General features: G+C 39.1%; 1 protein-coding gene across 1 annotated transcript in view; it reads left to right on the top strand.

Annotated features, from left to right (window-relative positions):
- LOC110461617 overlaps window positions 1–15216 on the top strand; it is a 39349-nt gene extending 24133 nt beyond the window's left edge. The window contains exons 11-21 of the mRNA XM_021515159.1: window positions 859–1083; window positions 1748–1834; window positions 2516–2707; window positions 3382–3579; window positions 4074–4235; window positions 4813–9219; window positions 10327–10539; window positions 11563–11942; window positions 12322–12424; window positions 12973–13052; window positions 14085–15216. Of these exons, the coding sequence (XP_021370834.1) occupies window positions 859–1083; window positions 1748–1834; window positions 2516–2707; window positions 3382–3579; window positions 4074–4235; window positions 4813–9219; window positions 10327–10539; window positions 11563–11942; window positions 12322–12424; window positions 12973–13052; window positions 14085–14144 (6107 nt within the window). The 3' untranslated portion in view covers window positions 14145–15216. The remainder of the gene's footprint in view (window positions 1–858; window positions 1084–1747; window positions 1835–2515; window positions 2708–3381; window positions 3580–4073; window positions 4236–4812; window positions 9220–10326; window positions 10540–11562; window positions 11943–12321; window positions 12425–12972; window positions 13053–14084) is intronic.
- The last annotated feature ends 2184 nt before the right edge of the window (window positions 15217–17400 follow it).

Below are 17400 nucleotides of genomic sequence, written 5' to 3'. Positions count from 1 at the left end.
CAAAAAATCTTTCATCGACGCTTGATATCTGTAATACAAATGTTATGCTGTAAAACCGAACTATTGATCTCGTATATTTCTATGAATAACTATTAACATTGAAATATAATTCTCTGACGAAAATAACATTTGTCAAATAAAGAGACTTTTAGACATTTTTGCGGGTGCAAATTTGTGTAACGTTGTATGAAGAGTGTGATGTTAATGTATGATGATGATCGTTTCTACGTGGTCGCTATTGCATAAGTCTTAGCTGTCCTTCTAAGCAATACAATCATACAGGACCAAATTTAGAAGAAAAAAACCCTCAAAATCTATTTCAAGTATATCGGGACATTTTTTTTCTATTTGTTAATAATTATGAAAATAATGAATAAAAAACCTTGTCAAAGTTTTTATTGCACGTACTCTTCATGTGTAACTTGTAAAACATCACTTTGTGCACTCCGTAACTGACCAGTCAGTGCATATAAGGCTCCAAACAAATACTTTTAATTATAAGGAACAGCAATAGTTAAATTAATGGAAACAGATAGACCTGTGGATAGATATATCAATAATAGCTATCTATTCCATAGGCAATAGACCCCAATATCGTACAACCGTCTCATATTGTGGATATTAGTGAGTGATTCATCCTAGACTAAAATGACATTCATCTGGATAAAAAATACTGCAGTCTGCTTAACCTTCCGGAACACCTGGTCTTATTCTCTTTACATTTTTGAAATACTTTTTAAGGGCTTCCATGTAATTTTTTTTTCATTTGTTTATATTAAGCCCTACTTTTATCGATTTTAAGCAGGAGTTATTGAGTATTGACATTTCGGTATTCTGTTGTTTATTTTCATATTTAAGGAGTCCTAATCACTGACCAGAAATCTACAACTCCGGCCGATACCAAACTCCAGGCTGAGCTGGCCAAAAATGAGGGAGTTCAGTTCGTTACGTTGGGCATAGGATCAAAGGTCAACATTGGCGAACTTGCTAATATCGCTACAGACTCTCAAAAGCTGTTCAGAGCAATGAACTTCAAACGCCTGGAAAGCATGATGCCTAGAATTCGAGATATGATCTGTGAAAGCAAGTAACATATAATTATTCTGAATATTGTTTGTAAAAGTTTGTTAACGTTTTCCTAAGGTTCATGTAATATTCGCCTACATTTTTGAATAGGCATTTGGGGTAATTTGAAAATGCCAGTTATTACTTGTATTGATGAGACTGGTTAAGTGCAATTGTGTAAAGTGTTATCAATATCTTCAATAACGTAATAATTATATAGTGGTTGTAAGCACTTTGTTATGCATGCGTTGGATATAAGATAATTATTATGTTTTAGCATTTTGTTGTTTCAATTTTTTTTTTTTTTTTTTATAATAAGTTCATTAAAGGCTAGTTGTAGTTAAACAGTTTAATGAAGAAATTAAATGTTTTCATATCTTTAGAAGATTACATCACTAAGTTCTGCGAAATACACAAATTAAATCAATGTAAAGATCAGGAAAGCATAGTTTGGAGTTATATATTATTGAAAATGTATTTACTGATCTGTAATCAATAATATACCACTAAATCCACTACCAAGAAAATCCAGAAAAAGTAAACCGGTAAACATTGCTTAAAATAGTGAATTTTGTTAGAATGCATATTTCTCAATAAAGATCTAGAGGTAGAGGTTTGGTTTCGTATTTGTAATCGCTCGTGTTCAACTTATATTGTTGACATATTTCTTTTTATTTCATAGTTGTAACTACACCAGTGACAACAACAACAACAACAACAACAACAACACCTCCTCCTCCAGTTTCTACTCCAGCGCCAGATTTTACACGTAAGGAGCGATAACTTGAGTCAGACAAACGGAGACTTAAGTGTGTCCATGTTGGGCCTCAGAATTGATTTCCGGCAATAAACATTGTTTCGAAAACCCGAGAAAATATATTTCATGAAAAGCATGGCAATGTACCATTACCTTACTATTAAAATGTTAAAGTTCGTCATACCTGTTATTATCAGATAATAGCCAGTTGGCTGCTATCAACATGTTAGTTTGATATAAGGACCGGTGATAGATAGATATAAATAGGGGATAAATGAAAAATTCAACTTTCTGTATTTTGCAACAATCATGAAATTTGTCAATTTAATTTAATCAATGTTGGATCAAACAGTAGACAAGGCAAACAAGATTGACATATTTTTAGGATTCATTGTGCTTTAAAAGCGTTTGTTTCTTAATGGCAACCTTTATTTTTTCATTAACCACTGGTTAAATCTGATCAAAATAAGAGCAACATGACATGGAGGTGTTTGGGGAAATACAGAGTAATACGGAGAAAACTAACGCAGTCGGAAATATATAGACGGATGATAGTTATAGACATGTGATAGTTATATGCAAGTGATATTATATACAGGTGATACTACATACAGGTATAGTGGTCTTGATAGACAGGTGCTATCTAAGATCTTATTTATCAATATGATGCAACAACATGTGTTGACGTTGTAGAGCTGTGTGCTGGATGTCTGATGAACAGTGACTCCGGTTTTAACCCCTATCCTGGAGATTGTACCAGATACGTACAATGCTGGAGGGACGGTGGAAGAATCATTGGAGCGGTAAAGGTCTGTCCATACGGTCAGTTCTGGGACGAGGATGCCATCACGTGCCGACCTTCCATGAATGTTATGTGTCCACAAGGTAAGACTTTGGCATAGCTTCGTTTTAAATAATTGTTATTTTAATCAAAAACATACATTGTAACTTATAATCGTAATTCATCCACTTTTCAAGAATTGTTCCTGTTGATACCATTGCTAGTAGTATGGTTCATGAAAAAACCCCAAGGACAAAATGAGTTCTATGAAAATAATTTATTGTTTAATAAATTTTATTGTTGTTGTTGGTGGTGTAGTTAAAATTGTGTATTAAACAAATTGAAACGATCTGAATTTGTTGTTCTATAAGTATTAAGTTATATTCTCTCTGTATTGATGCCATTCCCGTCTTTGAATTATTTCCTCTAATTAAATGTACAGGGTAATGGCATTGCGTATATTACTCAAATGTTCATAACACTCAAAATATTGCATACAAATATTAAATAGCCAAGAACGTGTAGATCAGCACATCTGACTAAGTTATCCACTGTGTATATCTATAAATGCTGTGTTCTTGAAGCTGATTTGTTTTCGGTTTGTTTTAGTCCGTTTGTCCAAGCTCGTTTAAAGTGCAATACCAGTTGAAGTACGGCACAGAAACCACCCGAACAAGATCCAGTTATTCCCTTCTATGGACATACCATTAATAAATTGGAGTATATTGTCTTTATATGTCCCATTTTTGTGAGATAATTATATATGTTTGTATTTCAGATCCTTGCATTAATGCCCCAGACGGATTTACGCTCGGTATAGCAGATCATGGATGTCGATCGCACTGGGTTTGTGTGAAGGGATACAGTGTGGCCTCGTGCTGCCCCGAGGGGACCTACTACGTAGAGGGCATGGGCTGCATGAGGGGCATGGCCTGTAAAATGCCTTGCCCACCAGATGGTGGACTCATTATATCACGTGAGTAATCTGGCTGGTCAATAAAATGTCATTGGTATTGACCAAACTAAATGGACAATAGACCAAACTCAAATCGTACAAACATGTAAGGAATCCCATATTAATAAACGTAAAGAAAATTAGTGGTGATTCGCCTGTTGATATGCAGATGAAAAAACATCCCCCCGGAAGAATTCAGGTCTTTATGAGATATGGGTATTATTAACATATGTATGGGTATCAAACAAAATTGGATATTGCATACTTCTAGTCAACATTGGACTGTGATCGAAAGGTATCGTTTCAATATCATTTGTTTTAGTAATCAATGACGAATGAATTTTGCTGAGAAAAAATATTAGTTTTATTTTACAATAAGTTGTGACAAGAAATCTTTGTTAAACATGTTTTTGAAGAGCAATATTGACTTGTTACATAAATTGCTTTCGTTTAAATAAAGAAATTCTGTTATGGTTATAAAATGCATCACTTGATATTTTCTTTATATTTTGTAGCGAACTGCGACAAGGAGGTCCATTGGGATGGCCGCTTTTACTTGGAGAATGTTCCTGGGAAAGGAAAGATGGTGCGCAGGTGTGCTCCTGGTACCATATTTGACAAAGGCTACTGCACCTGCGTAATCGCTACGTCCAACTACGTGCCTGTAACTCCTACAGGTAAATCAATGTCTTTACTAAATATTTTGGAACATCAAATAACACATCAGCCTCCATCTTTCTACAACAATATTTACCTGCAAATATTTCCCTGTCTAACGTGTCAGTATTGTCTGTTTATACATGTAGCAGTTATCTTAGGCAATAATAGTGCTAAAACTATTCTTCATTATTCAAAATTAAAAAAGTGAAATATTCTTGAAAATCTGCACGAAGCTTTATTTAAGAATATAACAAACTATCATATGATCTTAATCAATGTTCATTCAATGAAACGCGACAATATCGCATCTGACATTATATTTGTTATATATTTCCCTTCAATTGACGGTTTGAAATTATCAGTATTACTATCCAAATAAGTACGATACAATTTAAACGTAATGTAGGAAAGATAACTTCTCTGAAGGCCGATATTAAAAATATATTCACCCTCCTAACAAGGACAAATTCTAGAAATTCAAAATATTTTATTTTCTCAATAAAACACAGATTTTTAAAATCAAAGAGTTGTATATGTAAAAAGAATCTGTTAATTGCAAATAACAAATCTTGTCCTCCTTTTCCTGTTTTGCAGACAAATGTATGGAATCTGTGCATTTAAATTTCGATGTAAACATGAAGGATAAATCTGGCAAAAGCACACAGATCAACAACTTCGCTGTCCGCAAGACAAAGTACGGCACCGCCCACTTCAATGGGAATTCCTATCTCAATCTCTGGAACTTAGGAAATATCGACTATACTGATAAATTTGCCCTAAAGTTCAAGTTCAAATTCGACCGATGGGAGAATCGGTTTGATATGGGTGGATATCCTGTGGATGCAGGATGGAAAGGTGACTTCCTGTGGAAGTGGGACAGCCAGACGGGATGGAATAGGAACTCAACTGTTGGTGGAAGCTGGAAAGTTGTAACGTTGATGAACATGTTTAAAAGAATGTTTGCAGCTACCTCAGAAAACGAAATGGAAACCATTATGGTTGAGATGGCTACATCGCCTGATTTCCAGATTCTACTGTATCATCTCGGATTTATGCCGCAGTCAACAAATGCTATTCAGATCTTACGGCAGTTAATGTCTGGTAATGGTGCCGTGTTCATTCGGCAGATAATTAGACAAATCGGCAACATGCAAGGAGGGGTGAAAACCCGTCGTTTACTCCTGCAGTTACTGATGATGAGGGAAGTAGATGATTGGGTGAGGAAACATAGTGGCATCCATGTCGACATTACTATGCAGAACTGGAGGCAGTTTTTGTCGTCTCTGAACCTTACCGATTCCGGTTGGGACATTAGCGGAGGATGGAACAGCGGCATGGATGACAGGACTTTTGATATAATAGCCGATTTGTGGTATCAATTTGTCAGAGAAAACGGAATGACGGGTCCAGAATGGGATGGCAAACTAACATGGGCATTGGGCAACGACCGACAGAAAGGGTCTATGGATAAACGTTGGATTTTTGATATCCTTTTTGCTACAAAGAATGCCACTATTAAGAATATATGGCTAGATCACTTGAACAAAAGAAATTATAGCATCGACTGGATCAACACCGAATGGCAGATTGGTGGAGGAATAGGAGGAACCGGTGGAGCTAGTGGTGGAATTGGTGGTAGTGGTGGTATGGGTCAGGGTCAGTGGAACGCCTGGCTCAACTGGCTGATGGCAACATACGGAAGTCAAGGTGGAACAGGGACTGGACAAGGATGGGGTCAAGGATGGGGTCAAGGATGGGGTAATGGAGGAGGTCAAGGAGGTGGCCACGGAGGTGGCCAAGGAGGTGGCCATGGAGGTGGACAAGGAGGTGGCCAAGGAGGTGGCCACGGAGGTGGCCAAGGAGGCCAGGGAGGCTTCACCTTCGATAGTTTCTTCCACTGGTTATTAGGAAGCGGCTCTTTTGGAAACGACTTTTCAATTTCAGGGGGATCAGTTAATGGAGGTCAAGGTCAAAACAATGGTCAAGGTCAAGGCTGGTTTTGGGGCGGAAACGGACAAGGTAATGGTGGATCAGGGGCAGGAAACGGTGGTTGGTTGTGGGGTAGTGGCACTGGTTCTCAAACTGGTGTAAATGTTGGCATCCATGGAACTAACGACTTTTGGAACAGCGGAAACGGCCAAAATGGTTTTACCAATGGCGGAAGCGCAGGCGGAAATGGATATGGTGACTCACAAGGAGGTACTAATATGAACACCTGGGGTGAAGGTAGCGCAGGATCATGGGGCGGAATAGGCGGGCAAGGACAAGGCGACTCGCAAGGTGGTTATAACGGTGGGTCAAACTGGGGCGCAGATTTTGGCGGACAAGGTCAGAGCGGTTCGCAAGGCGGGTTTAATGTTGGCGAAACCGGATACGGAGGTTCTGGCGGACAATGGCAAGGCGGTTCTCAAATTGGCGATGATGTTTGGGGTAACGGACAAGGTCAAGGAGGGTACAATAGCGGTTCAATCGGAAACGAAAACGGTGGAACAGGTATGTCTACACAAGGGGAAGGCGGTTTTTGGTTTGGCGGACAAGGCGGAGTTGGGGCTGGTGGACAAGGCGGCATTATGATCGGCGGGCAAGGCGGACAAGGGCTTGGCGGACAGGGCGGAGCTGGGGCTGGCGGACAGGGCGGAGCTTGGGTTGGCGGACACGGTGGAGTTGGAACTGGCGGGCAAGGCGGGGCTTGGGCTGGCGGACAAGGCGGAGCTGGGACTGGCGGACAAGGCGGAGCTGGGGCTGGCGGACAAGGCGGAGCTGGGACTGGCGGGCAAGGCGGAGCTTGGGCTGGCGGACAAGGCGGAGCTGGGGCTGGCGGGCAAGGCGGAGCTTGGGCTGGCGGACAAGGCGGATGGGGAATTGAAGGACAGAGTGGCTCACAAGGAGGTACGAACGGTGGCACAATTGGTGGTGGTGAACAGGTTAGAACAGGTGGTATGGGTGAACTTGGACAAGAGAACGGTGGGATGTTTGGCGGCGCTGGGTCTAATGGACAATCCAGAGGTCAATGGAATACAAATAGCGTTTCCAACGGACAGTGGGGTACTGTGGGTGGAGACATTGGGGGAGGTAGGGTTTGGTTCGGTTCGTCGGGTGGCAAGGGTCTTGGCGGAGCCGGTTCACAATGGGGAGTCGGTCAGAATGGGCAAGGATTGCATTTCAATGGTGCAAACGGACAAGGCAGTTTCACCGAAGGTGGTGCTGTACAGAATGGATTTGGACAAGGCAGTGCTGGAAGATTTGCAAAAGGCGCTGCTTGGCAAACTGGCTTTGGACAAGGCAGTGCTGGAAGTATGGCCGGAAGTGGTGCTTGGCAAACTGGCTTTGGACAAGGCGGTGCTGGAAGTTTGGCCGTAGGTGGCTCTGAACAAAATGGCTTCGGACAAGGTGGTGCTGGAGGTTGGGCCCTAGGTGGCTCTGAACAAAATGGCTTCGGACAAGGCGGTGCTGGAGGTTGGGCCGTAGGTGGGTCTGAACAAAATGGCTTCGGACAAAGCGGTGCTAGAGGTTTGGCCGTAGGTGGCTCTGAACAAAATGGCTTCGGACAAGGTGGTGCTGGAGGTTGGGCCGTAGGTGGCTCTGAACAAAATGGCTTCGGAAAAGGCGGTGCTGGAAGTGTGGCCGAAAATGGTGCTTGGCAAATTGGACAGCAGGGAGGATATGGTAATAATGGAATTAACTTGGATGGTAGTCAAGGTAATGGTGGCAGTTGGAACCCTAAACTGCAAGTATTTGGCGTCAACGACAAAAGTGGAAACCAAGGTACGAACAGTATTACCGCATTCAGTGCAAATAGCGATCATGTTAGCGCGTTAAGCAGCGGTGGGAGTGGGGGAAGCATGTCGGTAGCGCTTGGGACCAGTGGTAGTAATAAAGCGTTTGAAAATGTTCAAACACCTGCTGGAGTAGGTGTTTCAGGAAGTTTTAGCAGTAGTAGTGCAATTAAAAACGGGACTGATTTATACGATCTTATTCATGGAGGTTTGCAACAGAACTTACATAGTGCTGGGCTAGGTGGCGTTGGCAGTGATTCTCTCGGTATAAGGACCGGACAAAATAACGCCAGATGGGGTGTAAACGGTGGGGTTCGTACACAATTTGGTTCTGGAAGAGGTATAACCGGTGGAGCGAGAGACAGTGAACAAATGATAAATGGCCAGTTGACAAACCGCCAGAGTGGACAAAAGGTTCATTTTAACAATGGACAATCTGTTAACTGGGAAGACGGTGGTGTATTGAGTATGCAAGGAGGTACGTTGGCAAATGGTGCCGGCATAAATGGACAAAGGGGAAGTTTGGTGACTGATGATATGGTTGGACAATTGAATACTCTGAAGAATAATATTATGAGTGGACAAGGGGGTACAAGAGTTAACGGTGCTGGTGTAAATAGACAAGGGGGGAAATGGACGAATGGGGTTGGCGGAGAATTGGGTCAAAAACAAAGTGTTATTAGAAAACAAGGCAATGGTGGTGTTGGAGGTCAAGGACGCGGCGGTATAACAGGTCAGGAACATGGCAGTATAACAGATGAAGGATATGGTAGCATCGCAGGTCAAGGACAAGGTGACATTGTGGGGCAAGTACAGGGCGGCATCGCAGGCCAAGGACAAGCTGGCATTGTGCGACAAGTACAGGGCGGCATCGCAGGTCAAGGACAAGCTGGCATTGTGGGGAAAGCACAGAGCGGCATCGCAGGTCAAGGACAAGGTGGCATTGTGCGACAAACACAGGGCGGCATCGCAGGTCAAGGACATGAGGGCATTAGAGGTCTAGAACTGAGTGGAATTGGTAGTCAAGGACCGGGAAATGTTGGTGATTATTTAAATGTAAACGGAATGTCAAATACATACATATCCGCCCTTTACGATGAATACAAGAAAACGTTCGGAGGGACTGGTATCGTACAGAACAGACAACATTCGACTTCTGGAGGAGAAACGTTGGGTCAATTCTTGAAACAGACAAAGCTGGGGTCATCTGCAGTTGTTCCTCCAGGTAACCTATAGCTTGTCTGGTTCTGTCTGCTTTGGTGTATCTGTAATACTGGCTTCATACTCGTTCATCCGGCGAATATATTGGACATCTGTCGTCATCAGTATTTAGTAGTTCAAATGGTAAACGAATTAAGCTTTTATCATTTGCTGGGGTGAGCGCTTCAATCTGCAGCGGTAGAGTTGCGCGCGCGCGTACGCATACGATCAAATGGAAGTGCTTACTGTGCGTTGACTATGTTCGAAAATGCACTTAGGTTGGTGCTAGTTGTTTTGTATTAACTTTGTGACTTTGTGATGTGTTTGAAATGTGATAATATAATATAACTGTTTTACTTTTTACTTAAATAAAACATTTAGAATAAGCAAAACAGTTAGAGAAAAAACTCAGTTTTTTGAATGACAAAACTTTATTTACGAACTAACGTTATTATCATGTTTTGTCCGCGTGCACATGTTTGGACAATTAATTGATCTTAACGTTATATAAACTGTCAAAATGCGCAAAAAAAAAACCACCCCAAAAAAAACATCAACCTTAAATTATATTATCTAATTTTACAAATACTAACATATATTCCTATATTTTTGTATACTAAAAACGAAGAGTGATTTTTTTTGTGTTTCGGTGGCAGCGGTTTGAAGATAATGCAAACAAATCTCTGTATATCCATCTCGTAAGGAAAATAATCACTTTTCTGTTGACAACTTGGTCAATTATTTGTAGTTCTTTTTCTTGATTCGAAATTATTTTATAATCACATTTACATCAAATCTTAAAACTTAAATTGAGATTCGTTTGTACTCTTATCAGGAGGTGTTGTGCATGTCAAAAATGTCATTGTTTCTAGCATCATCTTATTTTTAAATTGTATTTATTTTGCCATCTTAATTGTTAAAACCATACTTTTTATTTCAGTTTAGTATCAGTGATACCTAGTTACAAGTATCAGGTGTGATTTCAATTAAGCTATGAAGTTCCTCAGACAACTTTTCAAATATCTAAACAACTAAATAGCCAATAGAAAATGTTGAAAAAATTATGTAAAATAAAACAACAACAATAAACAGTAAGTGAACGATCATTGCTAATGTGTTTTGGGGTTACCAGGATTCTGGGGTTTTGACCAGGGTGGCACCGGACTTGGTGGTGGTGTCTCAGGTGGTTCATCGGGTGGTTCTTTTGGATTTGGTGGTGCCGGAAGCAGTGGAGAAGTGGAGGTGGGAGACATCAACTCAATTTTGAACAACTTGGGAGGTGCTGTCGGATCACAAGGTGGTTCCTCCTCTTCCTCTTCCCAGGAGAGTGGGGAAATTCAAATGGGTAAATAAAAGACCATTCTCATCCAGATTACATCAAATAGTCATCAGCGTAAATAAATGTTTCAAATTTTAGATTCCATATGGTGGATATTTTCGTAAGTATTCCGCAATATTGTCCAAAAAGACTCCTAGTGCCATTTCGATATACGATAGATGATATGTTGTAAAACCACATAATCCACGTTAATACAGATTTTAGTCTTTGATAAGTTCAACCGCATATTTAACAGCATATACAGACTTATACTGTAGACTATGAGTGAAGTTATTAGTACTATCTATTATTAGGAATGTGTTTTTAATCAGTACCGTTCATGTAATCATAGAAGGTTGAAGGTTTATTTAAAGCATCAACTTCATAGAATGCCATATGATTTAGTAGAGTAGAAAAATAATACTAACTCGACACGGAGATACACTAACATGTACTAGAATGCTATGCTTCAGAGCTCAATGTGTATTAATGTTATCTAAGTCGTTATTGTTAATATCATGCTTTGCATTTAAATTAAATAATTTTATGATATTCTTTTAAAACAAAATTTCATTACTTACCTGAAGCGTAATAGATGGATAAAAGAAGTATACCGTGTTTTCGTTTAATACTTTTAATTGAGCATCAGGTTTAGGTATACATTTCTTTGAAAATAATGTTCAGGTTGAAAAGCAACATGTTTCAGCGACTGCAATAGCTGGATATGAAATGTAGCAATCTGCTTATCAGATATCATTTAGGGATTGATTATATGTTTTCAAAACGGTGATTGAGTAATTCCTTTTTCATATAATCAATTAAATATATTTTAAAATTAACAGGGTAAAAATAATAATTTCTTATAAAAGGCACCATGAAACACGTTCACCTGAATTTCGAATATAATTATGGTGATAACGACGTTCTTCTTGGGCAATGAATGGTCTCGTCGACATCAATCTTTCTGATGAACTTTCATAATAACAAACTCATACTTTACATTCACATAATATTAATCAACAAAATGTTTCATATGAAACGCTTTTACAGGTTACGGACGAGGGTTATCAGGGGGAAGTTCATCTGGAGGAGGAAGTTCGTCTGCAGGTCACACATCGACTGGTTCGTCTTCATCTCAAAGTTCCTCGCAGGAAGGGTACCAGTCACAAAGACATCGGGGAAATAACTGGACATATCGGCAAAATCATCTACAAATTCCAGCATTTGATTTTGATGCTTTAGAATTCCCGGATCTCTTCAGAAAAAAACGCGCGGCTCCCAACGGCGATATATTCCAATATCAGACTCTACTTACCAACTGCCAATCGACTCAAGGCGCTTCAGTCAACATTGCAGCCAACGAGAGAACTGTCAAGCTCGGCATGATGACTGAGGGTAGCAACAAGATGACGGAAATGGAATTCAATATTGTAAGAGAAATAGTGGAATGTAGTTCAATCTTGTATAATACTTAGTGGAATGCAATTCAATCTTTATATTAGGTAGTAGAATGTGTGGTGGAATTGAAATCAATACTTAAGGCTATATAATAAAATAAAAGTAAAGTTGAAAATAATACTCGGAAAAGAATAAATAACTCAAATTTGTTAATGAATTAAATATTGCACATGGGCTATTGGATTTGTATTATAAGTGAAATAGTGGAAGCTATTCATTGTGGTAAATGAAGTTATAAAATCAAATACTAATGGGGAAAATATTCAAATGTTATTTAATATTATAACAGTAAGCGAAATATTGTTATTACATACGGTCAAATAAAATACAAATTAAACACTTACGTCATAGGTTCCTGGATGGAATGAAGTCACCATGACATATGATGGGAAGAATCTCATGAGTAAGATCCAGAACTGGCGAGGAGCTCAGGAAAGGAGCGCTCCTCTAACAGGTACGTACAGCGTGCTCCTTGAGTTAAATGGTCTCATGCGTCTCAAAAGAACAGCTCATGCTCGACATTGATTAGGACAGTTTTTTCCGTGTAAAAGTTCGTTTTCTTTAATTGATCCTGTTTCCACACCGAATTTTTGTTAATGTTTTATGATCAATTTTTATGGATTTTTTTTGTGGATTGTGCATTGCGAAAAGGATGAGGAGGCTTATTAATACTTGGCACAAGCTATGATGCATTTTAGTGAGATATGTATATGCCTCGCACCCACTTTTATGTAAAACGGAGCTGAACGCAAAGTCTTACATCAGTGAAGCGAAAAATAAAGTAGACATGATACCTCTAATGAACAAATTTAGTTCCCGCACCATTGTGAAGGAGAATTAAGACTGTCCCTTTTCCACCGGTGCGGGAACTAAATTTGTTCATTAGAGGTATCATGTCTAATTGATACTAATTATCTCCTCTTCTTCCGATGTACAAGGCACAAATTACATCCTCTTACGAAAGGATTCGGTGTTGTTATGTTATCTTATTTATCATTCCAGGAAATATTCAAAAACGTCAAGGATTCAAGATTGGTGGCGCGTGTGGTGCTAATGTAAACTTCAAGGGACAGATGGATGACGTAAGATTTCGCCATTTTGTTTCACGCCCATTTTTCTGCTCGCTTAAAAGATTATCTGATGTAGTCATACTTGCTCTTGTATAGAAACCGCATGGGAGTTTGTTATTTCGTTAGTAAAGGTTCTTGTTCAATCAAAACAATACAATAGCCTTTTCAAAGACAGGTTGTTTATGAGTTTGTATTAAATCCCTATTCGATCTCATCGACAGAAATGTGGTAGGTTAAAGCCAGGTATATGCGGGGTGTACCCAGGTGTACATAGATGTCCTATTCTTCGATTATTGATTTAGGTAACCGGTTTGCGGTCTTCCAACAGAGTAACCGGTTAGCCGGCTAACTGCTTACAACCATAATACATAAGTACAAATACAATTATGTTTAAATGCACCCAAAAAATATCAAAGAAATATATCTTATTTATCAATAGGTGGTTAGTACATGGGGCTAACTGTAGTCTTACCTCTTACCTCAAGCCACTACAGATCCGGTCTATGTTTAGGTGAAAATAATTCCCTGTTACTATTCAAAAACATTCAAGAAGTCAAGCAAATAAAGAGTCTAGCTACTTTTAGAAGGAAACAGAGGTGGCTAATTGATATAACTCGACTATAGTGTTTCTCAGTCTTAGCTTTTATATACCATTTTCTGAAAAGAAGCGGATAACTTGAAGAACTTCCAGGAAAAACAAAGGGGAATAAATATAAGCAAAAACTATTAACAATGTTCTGAAAGTAAAAGTACAACGTGGCCAGACCGGAATTCCAACCCTGGGCTTCCGATCACAGTACTGTCGCTTCGACAAACTAAGCCACGTGCAAACGGAAGTAGGAGTACCTCAGTTTAGCCTTACTACGGTAATATCCAAAACAAAATTAAGTTAGAGTTGAAGTTTGAATGATATACAGTCCAGTCAGTGCTAATATAAATGACGTGAGCAGTGTTTTGAGTAAAACTCATATTTCATATTTGTTCGTTATTTTTTGTGAATTATCATTCAGAATAATTCATTTTTTTTTTCTAATTATTTTTCAGATTCTACTTTATAACTGCTTACCATCGAAGTTCAAACAAGGGCCACGTGGGAATCAGTGATGACTGTTGTGACCCGGATGTAGTAATGCTCTTTACATTTGTGATATGTATATGAATACCATGACAACTTGATGGTTGTATGACCTAGTATAACAAACGTCTATAAATAGACTGTGAAATGAACACAGTTTTACATTTCGGTTGTGTGTTCAATTCGATAAAGGTTTGTTTTCTTGGTCTATCAATTCATCATTTACCATGAACAATGATAGAAACAAACCGCTGAAGCTATCACCAATTACATTGACTATGGAAGTGCACTATTATTGCCATATATGGAAATTATAAAACAAACGTACGGATGTCTAGGAGCACCTTCCAAGAGAGCATGTGGTGTCTTTTATGAAATGTTTATGATGTATATATTCCATGTTAAAACTATGACACAAATACGGAATCCCACAGTATTGAATTAACGTGTGTGATGTTTATTCTGGTATATGAACGACATTCACTGCTTGGAAAAATTGAACTGTCTTCGCAAATTTTTGTTTTAATGTTGTTAGCTTATAGTTCGAAAGATGATTTTCAAAAACGGCTGACTTTAAATCATCAAAATTTCGGGAATAGTTAATTTTGCGATTTTTCTTCTAAAGAGTTATGCGGATATTGCTTTTTTTCAACGATTTCAACTCTTGGACAGAACATATGTGTAATGCTATCTTTATTCACCTGTGTAGGAATTAGTATTCGCGATAGTTTTGAATTCGTTATTGTCTCTTTTCTCGAATTAACGTGAAAATGTCTTTCTCGCCATTACATGAGTTAATTTTCCCTAAATGAGTTTTTATCTTTCCATTTTTGTTTCGCTTAAACTTGTAAGCTTTATCCCAAAGATTTGTTTGCTTTTTGTTTATATCGTAACTTGTTTTTCGTCGTAAAATGACGGATTGGGCCAGAATACATACGGAAGAGCTATTCTGGTGGACCGCTTATACTCAAACGGTCCGATTATAAAAGCATAGTAACATCCTTTGTCTATTTCAATTGTAAATACATGTTACGTTTGTTTTTAAACGTGCACTTTTTGTATTGTTAGTCGGTTATATTAAAATCAGAGATCGTTGCATTAGCAAAGCTTGTTTATTTTTGTTCCTCACAACTATTACCCACAGCGTCAACTTGCCAGGGAATACAAGGAACTTTGAGTCGAAACAACGAGACAATACACAGAGAAAAAAGGGAAAATGTCAATCTTTTCTGTTCATACACTCATTTTACACGTTCCTCTTTAAATTCTATCATTTTGCAGCCTCATTAAAAAAGAAGTGCCAACAAAAACGTAAATCGAACTCAAAATGAATGAAAATTTTGCAAAATAAGGACAATTAAAAGATGTACATGAAGACCGTGGAAAAAAAGTACAATGAGATTTAGATCAGGTGTTCCGGAGGGGTAAGCGTCTTCGGCTTTATCGGCATGTAGTTCTAGGTCAAATCCAGATATTCTAAATCCTTAAATAGAATACCGGGATATAGACGCCAAAACAACAGCACACCATAACTTAATCAAAACCATCACATCACACTAGGAAACAATATATATCTCAGTGAGAGAGATTCCTATGAACAGCTGATATTTTGGAATATCCGTTTCATATATAGGTTCAGTAAGCATTATCGAGGTGCTTAGGAGCTGCGCATTAAAAACTATATGTAGATACATGTATGCTCAGGTTTGCCATGATTTTTATCGCCACAGTTAATTCTTTTGAGTAATGGAAGAATTCGTAATATACACACTGTATTTATTCGTATTTGAAATAAACCTGTACTCTTTAAATTTTGAAATACATATAATTATAATTAATGCACCTCCCCTTCTGTTTCAACATTAGTTTAGACAAATTTCGAATTCCAACGTTTGGCTAGCATCATCAATGAGTCCACATAGCACGAGTTTCCTCTGGCCCTGGCACCAGACTTAGATGTAAGACATCTATCTGTCAAAGTGTCTAAGTCTGTTACAGGGCCAGAGGGAAATCGGGCTATATGATACAGCGTTGTTCATTTTGGCGTGCTGTATCTATTGCTAAAATGTATAGGTGGAATGACTTTTATGTCTTTAAAATCATCTTTAAGTATTTGGGGACGTCTGTTGTTCACTCATGTTGATGCCAGACTGGATTTTGTGCTGGTTCTGTTCAAGAAATGGTTCAGAAGATGGTCCAGATATTCCGAAGACATGATCAAAGAAAGGGTTTGGAATGTTCTGAACGAAGATGGTAACCCAGCCATGTAACTCATGGCAAATAATTACCGAAAAGGTTGATAAGGAAAATAAAGTAAGGTTTCGTGTAATTCCTAAACAGGCGAATCCTGGTTCATTACGAAGACAAGGGATGTTGTAGGTTTCAAGGTAACCGAAAAGATCAGATTTAGCGTTTAAAGAAAAAAATGTGTGATTTATTCTTGTTATAGGGCAGTGGATTTACGTTCCAATCTAGTTTTAGAGTTTGAGTCTCTTCCTCATGACAGGTATCGTTATAAAAATCACATTTCGGTAAAAACCTCTTCTGCGTAATGGAAAGGTAAATTCTTTTTTATCAAACGATGAAGTGATGCTGATATTTCCTCTGTTGAGGACTTGGTTGGTGCAAATGACGTCTCTCCCGCTGGTGGCGGTGCATCTGTTTCGACCTATCACTGAAGAGGAGGCGGTTCTGACCCTCTGGCAACCTATCAATGAAGAGGGGCGGTTCTGAACCTATCTCAACCTATCACTGAAGAGGAGGCGGTTCTGAACCTATCTCAACCTATCACTGAAGAGAAGGCGGTTCTGTACCTATCTCAACCTATCAATGAAGAGGGGGTGGTTCTAAACTTATTTCAACCTATCACTGAAGTGGAGGCTGTTCTGAACTTATCTCAACCTATCACTGAAGAGGAGGCGGTTCTGAATCTATCTCAACCTATCACTGAAGAGGAGGCGGTTCTTAACTTCTCTAACCTATCACTGAAGAGGAGGCGGTTCTGAACCTATCTCGACCTATCACTGAAGAGGAGGCGGTTCTTAACTTCTCTACCCTATCACTGAAGAGGAGGCGGTTCTTACCTTCTCTAACCTATCACTGAAGAGGAGGCGGTTTTGAACCTATCTCAACCTACCACTGAAGAGGAGGCGGTTCTGAACCTCTCTCAGCCTATCACTGAAGAGGAGGCGGGTCTGAACCTATCTCAACCTATCACTGAAGAGGAAGCGGTTCTGAACCTCTCTCAACCTATCACTGAAGAAGAGGCGGTTCTGACCCTATCTC

The sequence above is a fragment of the Mizuhopecten yessoensis genome, unplaced genomic scaffold (assembly GCF_002113885.1).
Source record: "Mizuhopecten yessoensis strain PY_sf001 unplaced genomic scaffold, ASM211388v2 scaffold10641, whole genome shotgun sequence".
Classification (NCBI taxonomy): domain Eukaryota; kingdom Metazoa; phylum Mollusca; class Bivalvia; order Pectinida; family Pectinidae; genus Mizuhopecten; species Mizuhopecten yessoensis.
The sequence above is the reverse complement of the archived record's forward strand: the minus strand, read 5'-3'. Positions and strand labels throughout refer to the sequence as shown.